This window comes from Pomacea canaliculata, linkage group LG5 (assembly GCF_003073045.1).
Source record: "Pomacea canaliculata isolate SZHN2017 linkage group LG5, ASM307304v1, whole genome shotgun sequence".
Lineage (NCBI taxonomy): Eukaryota > Metazoa > Mollusca > Gastropoda > Architaenioglossa > Ampullariidae > Pomacea > Pomacea canaliculata.
This window is the reverse complement of record NC_037594.1, coordinates 16,785,707-16,801,450: the sequence shown is the minus strand read 5'-3', so window position 1 is coordinate 16,801,450 and position 15,744 is coordinate 16,785,707. Positions and strand designations below refer to the sequence as shown.

Here is a 15,744-nt window from a genome sequence, read left to right as displayed (position 1 = left end):
GGACGCCCTCCAGCTGGTAGAAAGACTGTTTGATCTTTCACTTTTCATAAATCACTCCGCGCGTCTCCCAGAATTTGCCATGGAGGCTTTGTCACTTGCACACATCGGTGTGGGCTTGGGAGTTTTTCTAATGACTGGTTATTAGGAAAATCTTCTTTTGTCTCAAATGTTTTATACGGTGCTATTGGTATAATTGTTTGCAACATCAACGAGCATCAACTCGGAAGACGCACTCACTTTCCCCACATTCAGACCAATCCACAGCCTTTGCTTGCAAGTGTGAGAGCAGCAGGTTGGCTCCTTCGTGCGCGCATGTCCTCTTGTTTATTCTTGTTACAAAATACTTGGAGAACTCGACGAAGCATCTTTTACAAACGAATGGCTCAGATCAGAAATAGGAGATACAAGAGAACAGGACAAGCAGTATATCGCCATCTGTGAAGCTGCTCCGCAATGTGACGTCTGGCTTGTGACGGCCAGCACTGTGACGTGCCAGAAAAACCTGGAAAAGGCACGCTTTTCTCTTTCTTCATTATTACTGTCATGAATAATTTCGGGCAGTTCAGCACCTATCTCGTTAACTCCAGACGAGGCGTATCTTTTTGGTCTCTTACTGGGAATCCAGTAACGAATGGGATCGATGGAAAATTTCCCTACTGATTTCCCTCTCTTGTAGGATCGATAACTCGCGACAGCCAGCAATCAGGCTGACTTCCCTTTTGCTAAATATTCAGGACTGACATTTATTTAAAGCCACTTTTCCAATTTACTTTCACGGTAGAAAGAAACTTGGCTGGAATGGAGGAGAAAACAGTTGACATGAGGAATAGGAAGTGAGATAGAATGAGCAAGCTAGACTCCAGACCTCCAAAAATTTTGTTGTTTTTTTTAAATCCCTGTGGTTAAGAAAAGATGTATAGTGGGGGCTTTTGAATACTTTCCTTGTTTAGCTAAGTCATGCCTACAGAACGAGGCTTAGCTTCTAGGGCGTAGGGCTGAGCCCGCGAACACTACAAGAGGGAGATGTCCCTTGGCATGCATTGTTTTACTCCTTCCATTCTGCATCCCAGCCATCGGTCAAACGTGTTCTCCCTTTGTCTTGCATAAATGAAGTTTATTCAGAACGCGTGACTAGGTTTCTTTTTTTTTTTTCTTTTCTTTTTGCAGGCGTTGGGGTGGCGCTTCTGATCATGACGTTCTTCCGGTCGATCACGCATGCCTTAGAACTCAGTTATGGCATAGTCTACATGTTCGCTTCCTTGCAGCAACCCTATCCTTGGGCACAGCAACCCAGTGACAACATCAGCAAGGAGTAAGTTGATGTTTCCAATGATTAATTTTTGTTTTCGGCGTAGACGAGGGAAATAGTTTCCTAATCTAATTGTAGTGGTGCGCATTTTAAACAGTTTGAACGAATGGCTGGAAGCTAGGTCATTACAGACTTCATATCTTTAAGTTTTTACCTTATCAGTCTCGACATTTGTAAGAACTCTCACTGTTTGATTATGCAAAATAAGAAATCTTCCTTGAACATTATATCATTATAAGAGGTTGGACATTTACGATAAAAAAAATAATGATAAGGAAACTATTACAGGAGCTATAATTTAAAAGTTTACCTGTAGGTTTTTAACAAAATAAAGAAGAGTTTAGGAAAATTTTTAACTAAAATGTTAATTGAAACTAGATATTAAGATTATATCATCATAAATGACGACTGTATTAGTACAAAACGGATTATTATGACCAGCAGCATTGAAAAGTCTAAACGGACAACTCACTCCGGGAATAAATCCAAAACGGTTTTAATTTCTCGTCAAAGCTAATTGTTCCTAAAAAGAATTTTCAATATGGAGTGTGTTGCTCACACAGAAGGTGCGCATTTAGGGTGTGTTGTCTACAAACATGTTGGTAATGATTCCATTAATGAAACAGGGGAAGAAAATCACAAGAGAAGGTAAGTGTGCGAGGTGCATGAAGTTGCAACATGAAAGCACACAGGTGACACTTTCTTACACACCTTACAGTTTCAGAGAACCAAATAAAGCTACTTAAAACTTGATTACTTATCACACGGTTTTTTTGTAACATAATTGTCTTTGCATTTTTAAGCCATTTCTCTTTGGGGAAAAAATGGTGGTATGCTTGCTGTCAGCTTTCAATGGCTGAAGTTGGAAACATCTGCCGAATCAAGTGTCTGGCCGTCCGCCTGTGTCAGTAATTGGCCTCAAGACGTGTATTTGTGGCCGTTATAGGAATGATGCTCAACAGTCTGAGATTGCCTCTGTTTCCTCTGTATCCGCAGGGAGGCCAAAATCACCATCTATTCGTCCAGTCCCGAAGACCGCTATTTCACGTGAGTACCAGTAAGCAAATAGGTGGTTTAACTAATGACTAGTCGCCAATTTCCGGTCTGTCCCGAGACACCGGCCCTGCACTTTTTCTCCCTCTTCCCATGTCCCCAGACCTCTCCAATTTCCTCCCAGGCTGTGTTGCGAACCGCCGTGCCCCAACCAATAGGACACTTGCAATACGACTCAATTCAGCACCACCTTTCAAGACGAAAACAAAATTAGCTGTCGGCAAAGCTGGGTTTGTTGTTTGAAGAAAGCCATAACACTAGCGGACTGTCTCTCTCTATGCCTTTCTCATTTTTCCCCTATCTTTCTTTCTCAGCCAGTTAGTGCACAGTGCATAAAGTATCCCAGACTCACAGTCCCGGCAATATAGCAGTCATAACAAGTGGCCTCGCGGCTGACAGTCTTTCGTCATCACTGTTTGATGACTATCAAAAGGGTTAGAACCTAAGGGCCTGCTATTCGGGTTGGGATTTTTCGACAATGCCTGCCTGTATTATATATATAGTTTGTGTTTGGAATGTAAGAAGACACAGCTACAAGAACAGAGCACGAGGTGTGTCATTTGAACATTTTTTTCAAACATTATTTCTCCATTTCGATTAATATGGGTGGGAGGAAACCAACTACACAAATCTGTAGGCAGGTCACATCATTCATCTCTGCCCTTAAGTAACCTGACATGTAGACTCTTAATTTGACAATAGTCAGTGCGGTATCACCAGCATTGCGAACACCACAGTGGGGAATCCAATAGTCACTTCCAAAATCAGCAGGAAGGATGCGAACAAGAAGGAAATATTGAGCGCACAATACCTGTAGCTTGTTTCTTCCTCTCATCTGTCATTTAGGCGTCCTTTTCACAGCTTCGTTCTTCGTCCATAGCAAATTGTGGGGCTTCTGCCAAGCAATTGTCTGAAAGGAGTCGCTTGAGGAGTTTTTTTTTAAAGTAGCTATTGGTCCGTTTGAAGCGGTTGGCTGGCAGGTCTCGGCATTGATTTTACATCATCGGAATGGAACCCCTCCCCACAGTAAGCTGTCACCTTCCTAACTATCGTCGCTTGTGCGCAGTACATCCCCGTCAGCCGCCAACAAACAGGGGCAGCTTTTGGGCGCCTGCAAGGGGCAGCGAGGACCGAAATATCGCCAAAAACATTTCGTGGCACTTTTTTCATGCTTGCTGGGATCTTATCTGTTACTTTCATCAGACTTGTTCTTCCTGGATATTTAACTAAGTGTGGTAATGTTTACGTGACGATCAGATCAGTTGTTTACATGGCGGTCATGTAAAATATTTAAAACGTTTATGTAACGGCCATATCGAATGTTTAATTGATGGTCATATAAAACGCTCACGTGACGTCATGCTTCCCCGCCAAAATAAGGACATATTCGACAGTGTTTGAACCGATAAGAGAGGACTCGAGGGTTCCATCAACTGATGCTGTGATATACTCCTTTGTGTGGGACTCGCTTATGACAAGTCATCGTTAAAAATGCACTATTGCTTCCTAAACTTAAAACGACGAGGTCTTTCCACTTTAATCTGATTCTGCATTCTGTTCAGTATTCCGATTGTTTTTAAGCACGATCTTTTCCTTTTGTCGCAGCACAGCAAACCTAAAAAAAAATCCCCATTTATGTGGCACGCTTAAATTAAAACAAAACTAAAAAAATTAAACAAAACAAAAATAAACATTACCTATTACTTTTTTAAAATGCAAATCATGTTACAAAATAATGGGATTGGAACAATGTTTTTTCATAAAATATCAGGTCCTAAATTATCCCAAGTATTGTTTCCAAGACGGTGTCTCCTGTGCGGATATGGTTTGAAAGGTGAGCTGGGAGATTACGCGAGCAAAAGTCAATATTATATTTTCTTGCCGTGTCCTGGATACCTCTGACCCCAAACAACTGCCACGTTAGAGGACGTGCTCCACAACGGGGCGGGGAACTCTCCATCGCTGTTAGTTGGGACCCTCTTGTTTACACCTTATCTCCACTGATAAATCATCCGATACACTAACATTTTGTGAAGCTTCCTGATATTGATGTATGATGAGATGTTAAACTTTATATTGATATGGTGGCATACTGCACGCTAGGCTCGCCATTTGTGATTGGTCAGCTACAAGGTCTCTCCATTTTGTTCCCGTGCATTCACAGGGTGACATCTCTTGCTGTTTATTTGTGGTTGTAAATGTCACCTTGCCGTGATTGTTGAGCAGTGTGTGGATCACATTACGGTCTTTAGGCACAACATTTCTTGCTCAGTTTGTTGAAATGTCTGCGAGTCATTTTCTTTCCACGCCAAGCTGAACTGTGGAAATCACCACATTCGGGTACACAAGCGCCAACTACGGGTATCCAAACATGACGAAGCAAGCAAAGCCAATTCGTCTTGCACGTCTGAGTGTAAAGAAAACAAGACAAACGTGGGCTTCGCGAAAGTAGACCGGACACAAGAGCAGCAGTCAAAGAAGCTGGTAAATGGGACTTCCAGCTCTCCCACAGCCAAGACCCACAATAACGCTTCGTTGAGATTTTGGTAAACCCTCGGGAGACAAGGCGATAATTTCATTTTGTCAGCCTTTTCTTTCAACGATCTTTTTGTCTTTTTTAGCTTCTGTTTCTGACGAAACTTTCACATCTTCAGCAACAGATTCAGACCGGTTCCAGGATGAAGAATATTGAAGTAAAGAGAAGGAACCAAATGCTTAAATCTTTTAGTCTTCGCACTCGCGCTCCTTTCTTTCTCATTCCCTCCCTGATTCTTCACCTACCTCCATCCACACCCCTTTCTCTAGCAGTGAGAGCTTCCTGCAGCTGTCAAGCCTCCAGCGCGCGAGATGTTCTGTCAGATTTGCAAAGAACGTCAAAGGTCACGACTCATGCTGAATATGAAAAAGCGACGCCATCTTCTTTTAATACAAACCCCTGCTGCGTATAATAACCGGAAAAACACTGAAACCTGAAAATTTTAAACATTCATTCGTAAGGACGTTTAATGTCTTTGCGAATATTGCAGACGACACTGCAAGATCTTCTGTCCACAAGGAAGCGAAACAGCCCTGTACAGAGAGACCACCTGTACTCTGAGGATACGTGTCGTATTGTGTATGAAATGTTGGTTTGGGTGTATTTAAAGTATTTTAGGGCTGCACAGATTCATGCCTATAGTTTTGTGATCTTGCAGAGACATATCCCAGAAATACTCACAGGACTGTGCCCATGGAAAAGACAGTTATGAATACTTTAACTTGGCTTTGATAGACCTACGTTGGTGGGATTGGTGTGTTTGTCCAACATACAGGCAAAACATCTCAGCCTTTATCGTTTTCCACATCGTCTTTTTCATGTAAACGCTAGAGAAAAAAGCAGGATATGAACAGTTATTAACAGTGACCGCCGCCCTTTTGAAGTCTCTAGTGAGTGCTGAAGTTGACTGATTTCCAGCAGAAAAAAAAGGGAGGAGGGTAGAACACTGTGGGAGAGGCCACTCAGACTGCGGAAATTGTTCTGTACACAGAAGTTAACATCTGCAAAATTATGAAGATCAAAGGCCTTATTTGTAGTGCATTTGGAACTTCCGCTGTACTGTATGCACAATGTGACGATTTTATGTTTTCTTCTGAAGCGATAAAAAGGGTGAGCGAGTGAAGAAGAAATAAAAGGAGAGGATATTTGGAAGTTGTGGGAGCGCAGTGGGTTCAGACACTTGAGTGCTGGCTAAAAGAAAAACAAATGATCTTGAGGAAATAAATTGTTTTCGGGAAGCCTCTCCCTAGCGCGTGATGTGCGAAGATCCCCGCAGCCCTCACATATTTCCTAACTCCAGCTATACATCAGCGTCACAACAGGCTTCCAGTGTTCTCGTCTTTCCTCCGAAACCTGTGTATCATCGTCGGGTCGGGCTGCTCGTGGTATCAGGAGAATAGTTTACGAGCTCAGCCACTTCGGACACTTGGTGGTGGAGACCACCATTTACGTGAAGTCCACAGTAGCTGCGTGTAAGCTTGAACTTTCAGGTGGCCGCAGTGTGTTGGGCCAGACTGGGTGCAAAGCCCGACGTCTGCGAGGCATCTCCCCGCCATCTGCCCCGGCTGATCCCTTGTTTGAGGAACTCGTTAATTCGTGCACCGTCGGCTTTTCCTGGCTAAACGCTACGGAGAATCGAAAACAGAAGGCGCTGAACAACGCTGGCAGGAAGAATTCAAGATCCTCAAAATCGATTCCCGACCATCTTGGCCTTTTGGCAGCAAAACCGCAATCCCCCGCACGTTAGCATAACGGCTATTGAACCGTTTCCAGGTCCGTTAATGTTCTAAAGCCCGCGACCTCGCCTGAAAACGTAGGTTTCAGAAAGACAATGCTTGACGAAGAATGGTCTACTCTTTGAACCATCAGTAGATGAACAAACAGACACGAGGACGCTCCAGAACATTAGTTTGCTGGTGACAGTTAAAATGAGACAGTTTTGAAGAACAAACAGGAGGCTAACTCTCCGTGATAGCAAGTGTATGTTAACATGCAGTCGGTTCATTACAGCAATGATCTTAGACCTCGACCACAAGCTTTTTTCCCACCTTATTGCAATAATCTTCTTCTCAACGCTGTCTCGGCCATTTTGCTGAGCTGTGAAACTTTTTTTCGGAACTTTCGCGTAAACGTCTTGGCTTCGAAGCCAAAAATAAAAACATTTTACAGTCTTATCCCTTCTCCTTCTTCTTCTCTTCTCTCTCCGGGAGTAAGTACTGCTCACACATGCGGCAAGACGCATTTTATGTGCTCTTGACCGAAATGTAGTTTGCTTATTTACATTGCTACAGATAAAAGAAAATTTCAAGGCACTATGCCAGTGGAAAATGTAGTATTTTTCACTGTGGCCGCTTTCTGCTGAACTTCGTGTTTTAATGTGGTGAAGAGTACAAACATCTTTCCAGTCACTGCTACAAAATATTTGCAATGCTACAAAATCAAAGAAGTAAATCGAAATAAATACGAGATACATCGATGTTCTATTGAAAGAAAATGAGCAGTTAAAGAAAACATTGATGAGACTATTCAAGATTTTGGTAAACTGGAAGATGTCACGTCGAAAAACGTGATTTGTTTTGTCATTAAAAAAATAGTGATGAGAACAATGTAAAATATGTTGATAAAGTAACCTGGCCTCTTAACGAACATTTTCATGCAAAAGTCATGGGAAACCAAAGACACTGAGCGTGCTTATCGTCTTGGAAAACCAAAGCAACATGATCTCGCCCCTGATTGTTAAGTTCCACCGTTGAGATGAAAAATGCAGCTTATGAATAGCAAAGCAAGTAAAGACAATCTGGCGTCAGAGTGGCAAATGATCTGACCAGACGACAGGCGGCCAACATCACAAATGGCCCTCGAGGGAATGAAGTTTGTGTTCGACAGAAACGGTAAACTTCATGTAGATGACAGATGCCCACAACCCGGGCCCCGGCTGTAAGTTGTCACCGATAATGAACACAGAGAAGGTAGCAATGATAAATGTTCTGCTACCTAGTGTTGCCGCCCTACTACCGCTACCCTAGATGATGAGAGTGGAGAACCTTTCTCTGTCGCATGGTCGCCGATGCAACCTTCAATCTCCCCAGCGATTTCTGATAATGCGTCAGTTGGTCAGAATGCAATCAACATTGTTATTTTCTGCTGATACAAAGATGTATTAACGTCTATGTTTTTAATTGTAAGATTAAAATTGGGTGAGTTGTGATCACTTCCCGCATTAGCACCTTTAAGCAATATATTTTTTTCGTACTCTTTCTCTTTTCCATTCTCACTATACACTACCCCACCACGTCCAATGTTGTTACACGACAGAAGCACTTTCGAAGACTATTAATATTCAGAACAAACTATTTTCCCATTATGTTAATATGACAGTCATTAATCACTACTCAAAGGAGTCGTGTAATGCATGGCCAAGAAAAAGCCGGAAGAATCGCATTGCATTGCAGTTTTTTTTTGTATTTTTTCCGCTTCTGGGTGCACTCGTTGTCCATATTTACTATTCTTTCATTCTGTTTGTCTTCAACTGTTGTGTGTGTGAGAGGGAGAGATAAATGTGTGAATGTGTGTGCTCGCGTTCTGCTACTAAGTATATTTTTATTATTGCTTTCTTGTGAAAAATCTGCAAAACTCAATAACACGTCGTATGTATTTATCAATATATATGTATTTATCTGTTTATGTCCTGCACCTTCCACCAACAGGCAAGAATTCCTGCAGAGGTCGGAGCACATAGGGGCCAGCAGTCAGCTGGTGTGGTACCTGGTGCTTGCCTCCCTTGCAGTCTGGCTTCTCGTCTTCTCCCTCACCATGCGAGGCTCCACGGGCTTCGCCAAGGTAGCTAAAGCCACGAACTTGTATTACTGGACTGCTGGCAGACGATTTTTTCCAGTTAACTACTAAAACGAGGCATGAGACTACAAAACTTCCGGTTTAGTCACATTCTTTGTTTAAGCTCGCCGAGAGTAACCGCGGAGAACTTCGCAAGAGGCTAAGCGTTGGTCTTGGCAGACGGACAGACAACCTATACATATCCATGCTAAAGCATTGCACGTGTGTGGCTTGTGGTGCCGATTGATATCTATCTCCCACTTTTTCTTTATGTAACAACCTTCTCGTGTAAGCAAAGTTGGTTGGCCGATTTATTGACTCGGGCATAAGTTTTCACGATTGCTGTAAAATGCATCCTCTTTTTTTGTTTAGGAAATATCTCATGCTTTATTTCTCTGTCACAATCTTGCTATGAACAGATGTGTGTATACGGGTTTTAGCGAGACGAGCGTCCGTACAAACATTAGACAAACAACGCTGGTCGGCGATAACGGCAGGCGAGCGGAGGGATACTTCCACCCACCCACCCTTCACATGAAGGATTGATCTGGTGGTGATGTCCGACAAGGGATAAATGTCGAAGACATGTTGCGTCTAGAGTGAACACTTTGTGGAAGCCTTCTTATCCATGCTTTCGATCCGTTGGTTGAAAGGCAAATTGTTTGCAGCAAGTGAAAGCTTTGACTGACTTCGCCATAAACTCTCATTTCCTGATACTCTCTTGAAAGAAAGCCGAAAAGCTTCAGAAAAGTTTTGCTCTCTTGAAACGAGAGTGTGTATAGTACAAACTAGATGGACCTTATTGACCCGAGTCCTCCTTCTCGTGATACACGTCTTGCTGTTGTAGCAAATAGTGCGCCAAGTAAATGAATAAACGGAAGGTACGCAGTATTTACGAGATAAAGTTAGTCCTTTGTCAGTCACATCGTCCTAGAGCTGATTGTATAAGAATACATACTAAGCAAAATCCTCCTGATACAATTGCTGTGCAATGAGAAAGCAGGGAACCTTAAATTCTGTGTCCTTAGTCCCACTCCCTAGTGACTTAAATCCACATTGTGGTTAGTTATTATTAGTTCAGATGCGACTGTAACTTTCTCAATGTTAACTTTGTCAGCTGTAGCTTCTTCGGCTGTAGCTTTGTCGACTGTGAGTTGGTCCGCTGTAGCTTTGTCAGCTCAAAGACTTGTGCTGCTGTTGCCGCAGATGGTGTACGTGCTGGTGCCCATCACAGGCGCGGTGGTTGCCGTGGTGCTCATCTACGCCTACGCCGCCATCCCCAACGCCAGCGGAGCGCTGTCGCACTTCTTTTCCAACAACGCCCACACTCGTCAGGAGCACGGCATCGTGTACGTGCAGATGCAGCTGGGAGACGCAAAGGTGAGTTGTGCTCATGATGAGGGCAACAACTCCTTCCTTCGACCACCTTTTCCCCGACTCCTCCCTCCGTATTCGTTGCCCTACAAACTCACACACCTCTTCATCACCACCACCCTAGAATGATCAAGCGGAGGGTCGGGTGCCTGTTGTAGTAATTTAAAGCCATTCGGCATCATGAGGTCCTATTGTTATGTTGCTGCTGTTGTATCTTGGATGCAACTGCTGGGATGTGAACAGCGCGAGTGTGAGCGTGAATCTCAGGTGAATGCTTCCTCGCCCTGTAGGCGTCATATTCAGGTGGTAAGGAAACTCACAACACTGGGTGGAGGCTTGCCTTAGACACGATGAACCATCTACATTTACCTCTACGTCTCCATAATGTCGATCCGGTGATTACTTTCCTGCAGCGTGTCCACACTTTTTGCCAGCACTGTACGAGTCACAATAATCAGAAGACCGTACAGAAATATCTCTTGTGCATAAACATTTGACATTCTAGAATTATGGCCTTCGTTCACTGGTTGTCTGGGCAGAATGAAGTCTGGAGTTTTAACAGGAATTTGGTTTGTTATTGAGCGGAGGTGGACAGGTGAATGGATTTACAGCAAACGAGCCATGCGACTTTATTATGTAGTTAACAACTATACTTGACAATCACAGTACACTTCCAAATGGGAAAAATATTTGAATGAAGAATTTTTTTTTTCCTTTTCTATCTGCCTGGTTTAGTGCTTATTTGAATGTAACTGATAAGATGTCTTACTGAGTTTCTTCGATCTCCTGCTCACAGAATGATTCACTTTTTTTGTTTTAGAGCTGTTTCTTATATTACCTAATTATATTATTTAATATTTCTCCACTATTCAGAGCCATTTCACGTCTAACATCTTTTCGCTGTTCGAAGTCAATTATTACCTAATATCTTTTATTCCCAGTCATTTTATATATATATTGTCACTGTTTCAGAACCAAGAATTTCTAATATCATTCCGCTATTTCTCCACCATTTTATATCTGATTTATTTTTACTGTTTAGATCCATTTCATACACGTCTTTCTGGGGGTGGAAAAGCGAGGATTTCTATCTCATGGATGCAAATGAAAAGACTTTTATTGTTTTTTGTATAGTCCTACATTTTATTTTGAAACACGAGCTCTCTTTGTCACTTGAGTTAAGACTTCTTCGACATTCCTTGAGATGCTTCAGAGATTGGAGTAGGACAGAATTAATTTGGTCGCTGGAGTGACCCAGAGATAACTATCACTCCTGTAGGGGTATGACGAGGTCGCTGCTGTCTGTTGTATTGTTTCCATCATTGTTAAGAAGTGCGCTCCGTTTGTCGTTTGGAGATCAGTCGCGAGAGAATGGGAATATTTCTCACGTGCAGATGTGGCTTGACGCGCTTGACCTCCACTTGTACGGGCTCGGGGTGTGGGCGGGGGTGCTGCCCTCCATTGGAACGCACCTGAGCAACAGGAAGGTGGTCATCAATGCGTGAGTGTACCTGGCCGCTCGTCAGTAGCATATTTTGCATCTTCCTGCTTGTTTGTGTGTGTGTGTGTGCTTGCACGTGCGTGGTTTTATTAAATCTTTAGTTTATTTTACTGTTAACATAATCTTTAGTATGTTTGCCTAAGGCCTGAGCGTTCGAATCCTTTCCTGTGGAGATGGGAGGGTGAGTGTGTGTTTGTATGTGTACTGATATGTATGGGAGGGTGTGTGTGAGGGTGTGTGAGAGAGTGTGGGAGTGTGTGTGTGTGTGAGAGAGTGTGTGTGTGTTTGTGAGTGTGTGTGTGGCGGGGATGTGGATAGTGTTCATTATTGTGGTCACTTCTTGTATATATGAAAGTGCGAGTGCGTGCTCACTAACTCTCATTTGTCTGGCTAGCTCTGTGGGTGTGTTGATGCTGCTGTACGGGAGTCTGCCCCACATCTTACTCGTGGCTATTGCTCCCTACATCGACCCCGCCTACACCCTTGGCAGGTTCGGACATGCGCATGGGGTCAAGCCAGGTAAACATAGCAACATTATTAACGCATTAGTCACTGAGAGTGCATGAAGAGGAGAACCAGTCAAGTCAAACGAGTGATGGTCAATACAGGAAAATAAAAGGAAAGATTTCAAATGTCGATGACTGGGAAAAATAAATCTTGGCAACACACTCTTCCCATTCGAAATATTTCATACTTGTTGTTTTATGACTTTTAGAGCTAATGTATTTCGAGTATGGTGGGACAGTACCTTCTAATTCATTATACATGCAATGTTTTTAATTTTCAAGTAAATTTCATGACTACTGTTTCTGATGCAGGACTGGCGTACCTGTTCATATCTATCCCGCACACCTTCGCCAAGTACCAATTATCCCCCTTTATGGCCTTCCTTGTGTATCTCGCTTTCATCCTGGTCGGCTTGCACCACCTGGTGAGTGTGTCACCGTGTGACTGTCATACTAGTAAGACAAGTACAAAGTTTGTGTGGCATCTCAAAGTCTTACCAAAAATTGTAGAAATTTTTAAACACAATAGCTTCAACTTCAACCATACCTGCAAGACGTTTAATGATGTGCAGCACAACACCGTTATGTGGCACTGGCACCTGATGGTGCGAAACAAAAGAAAGGTGTTGCAGTCGGTTTCGTGTTAGAACTGGGAAAAACTATAGTGGGGGTTCTGGAAACACTTTATTTAAGTACAGATAACCCTTGGTGTCGGATACAGATCCTGTCTTAATTTTTTTTTTAAAAAAAGCTGCGGATACTGAAATTGTTGAGTACGACGACCAGTTACTATTTTTAACAGACGGGTAAATGTGACCATCCCCAAAACCACAAATACTTCACGTGTCACTAAACACCTTTATAAGCCATCATTTCATGATTTGAGATGACATAATGCACTTTGTATAGCAACAGCTGCAAATAATCCCAAACAGTGCTGTAAGTGAAATGTTACAAATCTGCTTCAGAGTCTGCAACGAAAAAAGTTGTGGGTACCAGGAAATATCTCTACACCGTTGACATTGTGAACAAGAACAAACTTGTTTTAGTTTGCTGATTTATGAAGGATTTCCCCATTTTATTTGCTCATACATTCTGACCAATAGCGGAATAAATTTAGTTAAATCAACGCTGCTGCAGACACAACTGATCTTTACAGCTAAGTCCTGTCTCGGTAAAGTCTCTCTTAGCAAACAAGCCCATAGCCACTGGCAAGATAGGACGGTCTAGACAGGAGATATAATCTTGGGCAAGCTGACCTCTTGCCACCAGGAGAATAACATGGCAAGTTTAGAAATGTAGCCAGCAGCTTTCTGTTTGCAGTGTCTGCACATGCTGATGGTCTGGGAGAACGTGTGGCCGGCTCTGCCTCACGGCTTGATGCTCTTCTTCCGCCGACCCCCCCTCCTGCTGGCCGTCTTCTGCTTCGTGTCTTTCCTCCTGACCACACCTTACACCACTGGGGTCAGTAACAGGCAGAGCCACTGTCTTAAGGCAAAGACTGAAGTTAATGTAGAAGCACAATGGTGTTGCTGTAGATACAACAGTTTCATTACTACAATTTGTCTGACAAAGAACAGGCTGCTAATACAATCTGATATTCCTGCCGAACCTCTGATTATCTGGCCAGCACTGTGTGTTTTTTAATTGGCTAATCACGTGACTGGTTTTTATGGGTGGAGCATGTATTGAGCTTCAGTAGGGAAGTGAAATGCTAGGGATGCCTGGAGTCTCTAACACCCGACAACTCGCCGCCATTGCAAGATTCAGTTTCTCGCAGACTGTTTTGTCTTTTGCTTCTTGAGCCTGCAGTTTTATTCATCGTTAAATTAAAGAACATTTGTATGATGAAAGCGTGTCAGAGGTCTACATTTAGGATCATAACTTATTCAAAAAGTACGCGTCTGGTTAGCCTGGAAGAAAACTTCAGGGTAAAAAGTAAGAAAGGTTCTTCTTTTGTAATTAATTTTAGTCTGTCTCGTGTTGCCTTGTGCTTTTTGTTGCACCGTGCATCCCTTTTTTCGATTGTTCTGTCACTGTGCCAAGTCATTTCCACCTATTGACCTTTTCTTCCACTAGCGGTCCCTGTAGCCTATTGTTCGTCTCCACCATCTTGCCCAAAGTGGGATTTTTTTTCCTCTTGATCGGATTACATGTCTTTATTTCTGTGCAGTTTTGAACTTTTTATTTCTGATCTACATACCTTGCATTGTTTACATTTTCCTAATTTATAAGCTTTGGACTTCGTTACATTTTCTGCCACTACATGTTAAGATTTTGGATTCGTGCGAGGACTGAACTGAAGAGAAGAGTTTTTATTCTGCCTCATGCTACGCGGATTTTCTCGACTACTTCGGGAAAACTCATCGTTCTTCTATTCCAGAACTAACAAGCTTTTGTAGTTATTATTATTTTTTGCTTTTGTTTCTTGTTGGGTTTGTTTTGTTTTGTTTGTTTGTTTGTTTGTTTGTTTGTTGTTTTTTTTGGGGGGGGTACAAAGTGCTTTCATTCTGCTTTGATGGTGGAGAAAGGCTGTACAAAAATCGCATTATTATTGTTGTTGTTACTACTACTACAATACCACACTCTGTTAAGATATGTTTGCTGTTTCAGTGTGGCATCTACCTGTACCAGGTGGTGCGTTTCTACATCGACCGTTTGCTCTTTGCGCTGGTCATCTTCAGTATGGTGCCGCTTATCATCGGCTACGGTCAGTGTCATTAACCTTTGTTTTTTGATGTTTTTGCTATCGGTGACGATACTAATGTAGGTGGTGTTCAGTTGGTTATCTCTTTTGAACGGCTTTCCAAGCTATCGGTTGTCGGAAATTGATGCCTTGGTTTGGCTGGGTGGTTTTAAAGTACATCGTTTAGTGAAGCTTTATGAAACTGAAGTTTCAGATTAACTCATTCGTATTCATATGTTGCTTCCCAAAGCAGTTTTAGAGAACGTCTTGAGTAAATAGACTTAGACAAACACATACTTCTGGCACACGTTTCTTGACTGCAACTGATGTATAACAATCTTCTTCTTCTGTGCCTCAGTGCGCCAAGAGCTCTTCCGGACACCCATCGAACGCATCTGGATGGGCGTCTGGTATGGTCTGGCCTCAGTCACTGCCGCGGTGAGTTCTGACCTTACGCCTGACCCCAGTTACCTTTCACTTCACCCCAGTTATCTTACACTTAACCCCAGTTACCTTGCAAGCATGGGTGGTGTCTTGGTGTTAAGAGCGTGGGAGAGAGTTTGGTAACGAACTTTGAGGTTTTTCACTTTATTTGTTCTGGTTTTCTTTCTTTTGTGCCATCTTGTTTTTCTTTCGTTCTTTTGTATAATGTGGATGTGTTGTTGTTGTGGCCGGGTAAGTGGGTGAGGCTTTGAAAATAAGGTGCGAAAGATGGCTGTGCTCTTCTTGCAGAGTCTGCTCATCTATCAGTTCGCGGTGTACGTGTACCCCGAGGCGGTGGTGGAGTACGAGCAGCGGTGGGCTGAGGACCTCGGGTGGTGTGTGGCCGTCACACCGCTGTTACTGGGAGTCGTCCTCGGGGCCTTGCATGCCCTCCTCATGGGTGAGGGCAGCATCTCGGAGGTGAGCAGTGCTTGAGACACGTGGCAGTAACCAACACTGAAA

At 43.0% G+C, this 15,744-nt stretch overlaps 1 protein-coding gene across 1 annotated transcript in view; it reads left to right on the top strand.

The window, feature by feature from the left end:
- LOC112564700 (sodium- and chloride-dependent neutral and basic amino acid transporter B(0+)-like) overlaps window positions 1-15,744 on the top strand; it is a 57,712-nt gene that overhangs the window by 34,644 nt on the left and 7,324 nt on the right. Inside the window, exons 3-13 of the mRNA XM_025239706.1 lie at window positions 1,168-1,312; window positions 2,306-2,356; window positions 8,606-8,738; window positions 9,939-10,112; window positions 11,501-11,607; window positions 12,002-12,126; window positions 12,426-12,538; window positions 13,437-13,577; window positions 14,727-14,823; window positions 15,158-15,237; window positions 15,532-15,702. Of these exons, the coding sequence (XP_025095491.1) occupies window positions 1,168-1,312; window positions 2,306-2,356; window positions 8,606-8,738; window positions 9,939-10,112; window positions 11,501-11,607; window positions 12,002-12,126; window positions 12,426-12,538; window positions 13,437-13,577; window positions 14,727-14,823; window positions 15,158-15,237; window positions 15,532-15,702 (1,337 nt within the window). The remainder of the gene's footprint in view (window positions 1-1,167; window positions 1,313-2,305; window positions 2,357-8,605; window positions 8,739-9,938; window positions 10,113-11,500; window positions 11,608-12,001; window positions 12,127-12,425; window positions 12,539-13,436; window positions 13,578-14,726; window positions 14,824-15,157; window positions 15,238-15,531; window positions 15,703-15,744) is intronic.